The 8629-nt window shown below is 44.8% G+C and overlaps 1 protein-coding gene across 1 annotated transcript; it reads right to left on the bottom strand.

Annotated features, from left to right (window-relative positions):
- Window positions 1–1984: 1984 nt before the first annotated feature.
- LOC104011677 (osteocalcin) lies at window positions 1985–8617 on the bottom strand. The gene is made up of 4 exons (XM_009463970.2): window positions 8162–8617; window positions 6401–6436; window positions 4945–5014; window positions 1985–3394 (listed from the first exon to the last, which is right to left on the bottom strand). The coding sequence occupies exons 1-4, from the start codon at window positions 8226–8228 to the stop codon at window positions 3265–3267; spliced, it is 303 nt and encodes a 100-aa protein (XP_009462245.1). The 5' UTR covers window positions 8229–8617; the 3' UTR covers window positions 1985–3264.
- Window positions 8618–8629: the final 12 nt, after the last annotated feature.

Below are 8629 nucleotides of genomic sequence, written 5' to 3'. Positions count from 1 at the left end.
AAAAAGCCCTTTTAAAGAAGTGCAGAGCTCTGATAAAGCCAACACAGAAATGCAGGGTAGGTTGGGATCCCATCTGGAAGCAGAGATAACGTAACTGTCCTTCTCCTCCTTAGCTCCCCCTGGTTTCTAATAATATGCTGCCAATCCTACCCTTACACCACTGCAGAGTGGCACCTTGTTGAACTGTTTACATTGGGTACACTCAAAATGAGTGTGCAAATACAGATTCTATACTGAGACTAACCCCTTTCTAGTAGCTGCTTTCCACTCACCCTTCCAAATAACGGCAGTGAGTTACTCACCTGTGAAGCCCCATGGTCTCTGATAACTCTTCTGCACAGAAAAAGGGCCAAAAGGAGGAGTCAGGGCCACGTTCTGACTACAGAGAAGTGAAGTCCATTTCCATTGCCTGCAGTGCTAGGCTGGGTGAGGGGGGGCACCTGCAGACATGGTGTGATTCCCTGAGAAAAGAGACGTTTGTGCGGCTGCTTGGATTCTGTGGACAGAGAACACTTGCTGAATATTGCTGAAATAGGGTGAAAGATGACATAAAGGTCTCATACTGGGTTGCTTTCAAAGTGATCTGTAGCACTGCACCAGATGATGCTGCTGACAGTATCTGCAGCCACTGGTGATACCAGGTAATGGCACAAATGATGGTGCAAAGTGATAAATGCAGCCTATCTACTTCTCCTTCTTGGAATTGCTCTATTATCTTGGGCTGTATTTCGGAAAACAGTTCTTCAACTGCTAAAAGTGAGTCCAGAGAAGGGGTTGTGAATTTATTCAGAGGCATCTCCTCTCCTGCTCACGTAGAGATAAAAAGGAGCTAACTGTGAGAGGCTCCAGCAGGACCTTGGCAATCAGGATAAACAGCTCCACTAGAATGTCAATTCAGCTGCATATAATCCAGTTGCAGACTATGTCTCTTGCCTATTTTTCCCTTCTGGCCTCTTAATGTATGTTGCAGGATGAAGTGAATGAGGAAGAAAGCCCACTGGATTTACATTTTCAAATGCTTCAAAAGCAACGTAGCCTACTATTTATCGCATGGCGATAAATACAATGGCCATAAGATGGCAGCAGAGGATTTGTACTGGTACTTAAATCTGCGTTGACTGGGGAAAACCGGGCTCCTCCATTGCAGCAGGAAATTTATAATTTGATTTGTGCAGTCAGCTCCCCAAAGGCCGTAGTGACTTCAGCCCAAATAGAGGTCTGGTGACACAGAGCAGATGACACGATTAAGGCCTTTGTGTGTAACTTCTCAGAAAAAACGTTTACCGAAAGGAAGAGAAAAATACAAAACTAACAGAAAGATGCAAATATAGACAGGAAGCTTGATTATTTTTTTTTAAGCAAACAAAACCATAGGACAACAACAAAACCCCTAACTTATTAGTACAGCAGATGTTAGGATTTCACTGATCTCACTAGTGTTTTTCCCAGCAAAATTTTCACTGCTTTCAATGAGCACGTTGTTCATTTTTACTAGATGGCGTTCAGAGGAGAGTTTTGCTGTGAGCAGTGAAGCCCCATCAGTTCATGCCAATAGAGGAACCAGTCCCAGGTGTTTGACCAAGACAAGCAGAGGCACTTATTGACTGTGTTCACCTTGACCAAGGTCAGCATAGCTGGTGCAAATCATAGCAGCTTGCCAAACGAGATGTTCACCCTCACACTGGCAGCCATCTCTGTGGACTTACTTCAGGGCAAGGTCTTTCAGAGAAATGCTGAACTCAGTAGATGGTGAATCAGGAAAAGCCTGGCTGTCCTCTTCCTCACTGTCACGGTGTACTAGGATCGTGACCTGAATTTCAGTGTAGTCACTTCTGATTCACACTGGAGCACAGCGGGGGAGAAGGAAGCCTCACGCACCTGGATCCTGCTCTTCAGGGTTCATAGGAGCAGGCTTTACCTTCTAGACATCCCTAACCACAGATAAAGGTTGTACAGAGGAACAGAAAGAAGCAGCACAACAACCTGCTTTACATAAGCAATATTTATTGCAGTCAGCAGCTGAGAATGGCTGCACCAGCTTACACGCGACCAGAGAGATTCAATCTTTCTCAGTCTCCTGAGGGTCAGCAGTCCCTGTTCTTTGAGATAGGATCTGCCATCTGCCTCTCAGGGAAGCAGAGCAGATAACATCAAGGGAGGCTGTGCAGAAAGTTGTGAAGGTATGATATTCATACAAGGGGACAGACTGAAGTAGTGCAGAGGGAAGAGTATATGTATACAAATACACACACTTTATATATATATCTATCTATGAGAGAGATACAAGCTGCCCTGAATAAACTAAATGCTGACCCAACTTCAATCCATCCTTGAACCAATTTTCTTTTTGTTTATTTCATAAAGTTTATTGCTTTTTGCTTGTTTGTTTGCTTTTTTTTGGAGCTGTTTAGACACTTTTAGTTTCAAGCATAAATACGAAAGCATCAGAGAGGAACAGATTATTTTTTTGTTCTGCTTGGGTATATTCAGTTTCACCAGAAATGAACTGTAACAAGAATAACAAGAGATTTCTGAGTTACTTTTTACAGACAGTCATTGAATGCAGCATACAAATGGAAGGGCTCATCTAAAAGGACTCCTCAAACACACCTTTGGGGATTTATCTGTTGTTGCTATACAGGCAAGTTTTGTGACAGAATAATCAGAAAAGTGTACCAGAAACTGATTTCTGGCTATGTAACAGTATTTCCACAGTTCTATCCTTGCAAAATGATCCTACATTGGCACATATTTAGGGTGACTATTCTACCTGAAAATACTGAACTTTCCTAGTCATTCTACCAGGAGGCAGCCGTTCCACCTTCTTCCCAGTGCGTATCCCAGGATCAGATCCATTACACTTACACATGTTCTGACATTCTCCTTCTATAATCCTCATGAATTTTGCAGAAGACAACAAAACTTCTTGTTATGTTCCTAAGATATACATTGATTTTCTTGAGAGGAGTCACAATTTTTTCACCTATTGTATCCCGGGGATTCAAATGGAAGGGGGTAAGACAGAGTCTTCTCGATTATTTCTGGCGAAGCTCAAAATACCACAAAAGACAACTGAAGAGAAAGATTTTTGGTGAAAGGAAGAAAGCTAATGCAAGCTCAACAAGTGGGATAATTATTGCCTTGGTATTCTGAAGAAGCCCCCAATCTAGATGCTTTTCTTCCCTCCTTCCCACCCACAACCTTCTTTCTCCTGGGGGGTTCAGAGTGGTCCCAAGCAAAATGAACAAAGTGACCGTCCCATCCTTAGTATCTCCCAAAGAAACGGTTGTAGGCCATGGAAAATCCTATTTGGTCAGAGAGATAGTCACAGGGGGGGTAGTTTTCACAACGCTCATGCATCTGCTCCATTGGACTTTTGTAATACTCAAGGTACCTGGAGTAGACAGAGAGAGAGATGCCATTCTGCAGATTCAGTCGATGCAGTTGGAGAGGTTTCACACCCGTGATACTAACGCGCCAACAGTGATTCCCCAGGGTGCCCCAACAGGGGACTTCTCATGGTGAGTTAAACATCTGCTTACACAGGACTACGTCGTTAATGCTGGAAAAAGTTGGAATTGAACCCAACTTAAAGCAATTGCTCTTGAGGTTTTGTCAGCAAAGAAGACCACAGAAGCAGGCAGGGTTCTTTTTTGTCCCCAGCCCCATTCCCCAGCTACCCAGGAATCTTTGTTGTTGTTGTTATTTTTTTTATTTTTTATTTAATGATTTCCTGCTTACCTTTATTTGCTCACTTTCCTGCTAGCCACTATTTTCCTTTAGCTTAAGGAGTTTCCTCTCATCATCCTCACTTCTGTGGTTGACAGCAATACTGTCCCTGCTCAGCTTTTGTTTTGCCAGGCTAAGCAAGCCCAAATCTTCTAGGCCCAGCTACACACTCTGGATGTACTTCTCAACTCCTATTCCAGGTTTGGTTAATCTTCCCTGCTACAGGAGAAGTCCCACCAGTATCTCATGAATTTCTTTATTTCTGTATTGGAAAAACCTGCAGCACCCTTGAATTCCATTTGTTGCATCCATATTTCCAGACTAACCTTACCTCGTGATCAAATAATACACTGAGCTGTCTATCTACCTCAGTCCTTACCAATTAATGCTTACAGCAGAAGCTACTTTTACGATGCACCACCTGCAAGGGGGTAGTCCATACAGTCAGTACAGTTGCTGCTTCTGAATTTCATCTTGTTTTTAATCACTGCAGGTTTCAACATCAGCCAGTTCCTCTGCTACAATACTCTGATCCTCTCCTCTACAGATGGGGCCTCCCAATCTTCTATTATCTGAAAACAACATTATCCTTCTAGTCCAAAGATGGATTGAATAAAAATTATTTTCGCACAGGCCTACATGAGACAATGGCTTAACAAACTCTTCCAGAAACTGCATTAATAACATTCTTGGGTGGCCTCAAATTTCTCCAAATGTTTATAGCTAGGATTTCTCCAAATCTTCATGCCTAGGATTTCTGCACAAATGGATGTAGGTTCTACAGCTTCAGAAAGAACAGACAATCTGATCTAGCCTCATCCCTGCAACAGAGCTGTGCTTCCTTTGTAGGGAGCTGGAGGCAATGACCAAGGCTCTGTGATGCTCATTATCCTGGAAATCGGCTCTGATGACCCTGCAGGTTAGAGCAGCTTCTAACTTGTATCCTGCTGTCCCCATGGCTAGCCCAGGCAGCTAGTACTGTCTTCCTGGGAGGAATAATAGAGTCCAACTATGAGCTCTCAAAAGGATATTTAGGAAAAAAAAAGAACCATTTATCTATCAATGAGTGTCTCCTATGACTTTTTTGCTTCTATGCATGAAGGTAATAACATAAATGTACAACAAATTAATGCCTTGTTATGTCCTGTTGCCTTCCCACCCCCTCTTCAGAACAGGTCCAGAGTCCAGCTCTCAGCCTGACTCCTCAGTTGTTACCGTTCATACAGGCTGGACCTCTTGTGCCTCTTCACAAAGGCATTGGCAACTTCCTTTTCAATCTTGATGCCTACCAAGAAAGAACACAGCAGGTTAGAGATGCAGGGCCATGGTCTATGGAAAACAAAGACCAGTCTAACCTCTGAAAAGGGACAGTCTACTCTCTTCAAAAGAAGATGATTGTCATGGCCCATCCTAATTGCCTGTTCATCCGTCCCCACCCCACTGTCCACTCAAAGCCCAACAGCTGGGCTCCTTCCTCACTCCAACCTGCACATCTACATGAAGCAAGGGCCTTTTCTGCCATAAACTCTATTCCCTTATCACACAGCATGATCTGAGTCCACAACAAATATGCAGAAGGCAAAGTCACGACAGCATAAAATAGAAATAAAGAGAAAATAAAGGGAATGGCACCCTGTCTCCACCTGGCCAATCATGGGGTGTTTGATCGTGTTTCTTTTTGGCAGGTGAGAGATGCCCCCTCTCTAGCAAGCTGGGGTTTAGTCTGGATCAAAATACTGACTACACAGAAACTGCCAATTAATGAGCTGTCAGAAATCACCACCTTTCCCTAAACACTCTTTGCATTTTTTTCTCTTTTCCAATCTGTGTTTGCATTGGCTCACTGGAGAAATACCAGCTTTCATGATCCTCAGCAGCAATGTTATCCTTTAAGGTGTGAGAAAGGAGACAGGGAAGAATGAGGGGCATTTTCCATAGAGACTTCTGCCAGGATCAGCTTGCTGCAAAAGCTGTGGACATCCCAAGGTGTGCAAATCCCCATGTCCCAGGCAACCTGGCAGAGGAGGGACTGCAGCCCTCAGGAGCAGCCAAGGAAGGCGCTCACTTTCAGGTTCTCCAGGTTGTGGGATCTGGCAGGGATGTCACAGCCTGTTGCCGTGTGGCACCAAACCTTTCTGCTCTGTGATCCTGCACACCAGACTGGCTGCTCAGCAGATCCAAAAGACAGGTGCCTGGAGGCCCTGGGGCAGGTTCTCCTCCCTTAACAGTCTGGGGACGCAGCAGTCACTTTGGATAGGTCTCTGAAGCCAGCTCAGAGAAGCCAGCAGACTGGCCGTGTTGCTCCACTCACATGACCCTGTTTCACAGAGGGCAGATGCATCCAACCTGCAGGACTCATGTCTTGCCTGGGGGCTGCTCAAGGGTTGTGGAGATGCAGGCTATGGCACTAGCACACCTGGAGTCATGCTACGCTGCCAGTGCAGGGAGGTTGACCTCCCTGGCATCTCCTGTCCCCATGGCCGTGAAAGGCAACCCGTCTGTTTGCTGCAGGTGCTCCTGCACCTAAGGGACTGCAGTGCTGAGGGAGCAAAAAGGGAGCAGCCAGAGTGACTCGGCATGGTTCTTGTTCATCCCTTGAACCTATCAAAGGGAAGAGGGGAAGTAGATGCAGGAGAACGGATCTGAGCATCGGTCACAACGATATACTCACTGGCAGCACTGGGAGATCCGGAGGGGTCTTTGGAATCTGGAAGACACAGACAGAGAGGAGTTTGCTTGTGAGTCCTCCTCCTCTGCTCCACTCTAACTGAATCCCTCTGCCTACTGGGTGGATCCAGCTCCCCTTGTTTCCCAGAAAATCTGTTCCTCCCAAAAAAAGGTTTTATTAACACCCAACATTTCGGGATAGACTTCTTCACCACAGCAAAATTCACCCATTATGCCTTAATTTTTTTTAATTTCAACTTCCTCTGAGCCGGATTAAATGACACAGTAACCATATAAACACTGTGGAAGCTGGACAAAGACCTTCCTCCTTCTCCCTCCCCACCCTTGCTAAGAGCAAGGACAGCTAGAGCTAGGGGACCATTTGAGCAAAACCCCAAACATGAAGAGAACCTGAAGATAGCTGAGCATTTCCTCTGTCTTTGGAAAGACAGGTTTCCTTAACTCTAGGGAGAAATCACAAACTATGGATAGAGAAGGAAAACGGCGAAAAATTAGGAATAACTCTATCCTCACAGCTTTGTGGCTCAGGGTTGAGGTACCTGTCTCACCAGCCCTTCCAAGTGGAATTTACACACTGTGTTGCTGTGTTCAGTCCTAATTGTAATCCTTAATCCTTAATGTTCCCTGCAAACACCTAAGGAAGGTGTTCCTCTGAGAGAAATGGTAGGTCTTCTAATCTCCCTATTTCACAAGTTTTTGCTTCCACTATTTCACCACATTTTTCTTCAACAATGTCAGTTCCACCCAAGTCACCAGGTATTTGGCATAAGTCTATTTATGGGCAGCAAGAGAACTCTAGAGACCAAAAAAATAACAACTGTGCCTAAACAAAAACTTTATGTGAAAAGGGTTGTGTGTAGTTTTATTTTTAAGCTATGTATACATTCCTTGGATTTAAAAAAAAAAATAATTAGAAGTTACTCCAAGGCCATTAAGCAATCTGGAATAATAATAATGACTGAAAAAAAACCCATATATATATACTCAAGAGAGAAAAGGTGAGAGAGACACTGACAGATCAAACAAAATATATTTGCCAGTATTAAGTTATGACATATCTGATGCCAAGGACTGAATGAAATTTAACTCTGAATGGGATAATACAAGAAACAACAGGGCTCTCTCCTGCTCAGTTTCTCTTTTCCTGCTGTAAAGGGAAAACACTTGGTTTCCTGATCTTTTCCCCCTTCCCTCTCCATCAACTATAGACCTGCCTCTACATTACTGTCTCTTGATCATAAAGTTACCATGGCTAAATCACCTTCAAATGTGATATGCTCTTATTTCAATGGGACAACTCCCTTTTTTTTAACCACTAGTAGGAGCTTTTCTCCCTCCAGAAGTTCTCCACATCCCATGTTTCTCAGCAGGTGTAGGCTTGACTCAGTGCCTATCTCTGTGATCCTACAACATTCCAGGGCTGGCAGGTACAAAATCCCTCTCCTTGTGGTCGACACAACTCTGCCTGCAGCTCAGTTCTCTTGCCTAACACCCCCTGCTCACATCCAGCATACCGTTGCCAGTTCACCTAAATGCTAAATGCAAGAGATGAGGCTGTCTGTCTCCGAGCCCTCTTTCATCCATGATTCTCTCTCTCAGACAGCGATCTGAAGTTGTGCAATGACCAGCGGTGCACCTCCTCCCCCTGAAGCTGTGCGTCTCTCCCAGACCGAAGGGAGGCTGGCGGCAAGCTGCAGGGTTGAGCAGCGCTCCCGGGAGCCTTCCTGGGAAGACATCCCCTTACCTTTCGTACAACAGCAGAGCGCTGCCAGCGCCAGAGTCACGATCAGCAGTGCCAGCAGACTCCTCATGTCTTCTTTGGCTGTGCTAGTCCCCCTAGGCTCAGAGCTTTACTGGAGGTTAGTAAAGTTCTCCAAAGCTTGCTTTCAGGCAGCAGTTTATATCCTGTGATCGCCTGGAGAGATCAGGGCTCTGGCTTGTGTTCCTGTGTCTGAGCTCCAAAACAAAGCCCGTCCTTTGGGCCAGGAGATATAGGGTCCTGGCAGCTATTTTGACATCCATCTCAGGACTCGTGGCATTTACAGAATATTTTATCTGAGGTTTTGAATGGGACTGTTGAAGAAAAACAACTGGATAAGAAAATCAGTTTTATTATAAACATGAAAGTCATTCGGCTTCTGGATGGAAAGCCAGGGGAGAGACCAGCACACCCTGAAGTAGAGCAGCTTCTTTCATGTGATGGAGCTCTCTC

This window comes from Nipponia nippon, unplaced genomic scaffold, assembly GCF_047370975.1.
Source record: "Nipponia nippon isolate SJK-2023a ecotype South Korea unplaced genomic scaffold, ASM4737097v1 scaffold_3, whole genome shotgun sequence".
Taxonomy (NCBI): domain Eukaryota; kingdom Metazoa; phylum Chordata; class Aves; order Pelecaniformes; family Threskiornithidae; genus Nipponia; species Nipponia nippon.
The sequence above is the reverse complement of the archived record's forward strand: the minus strand, read 5'-3'. Positions and strand labels throughout refer to the sequence as shown.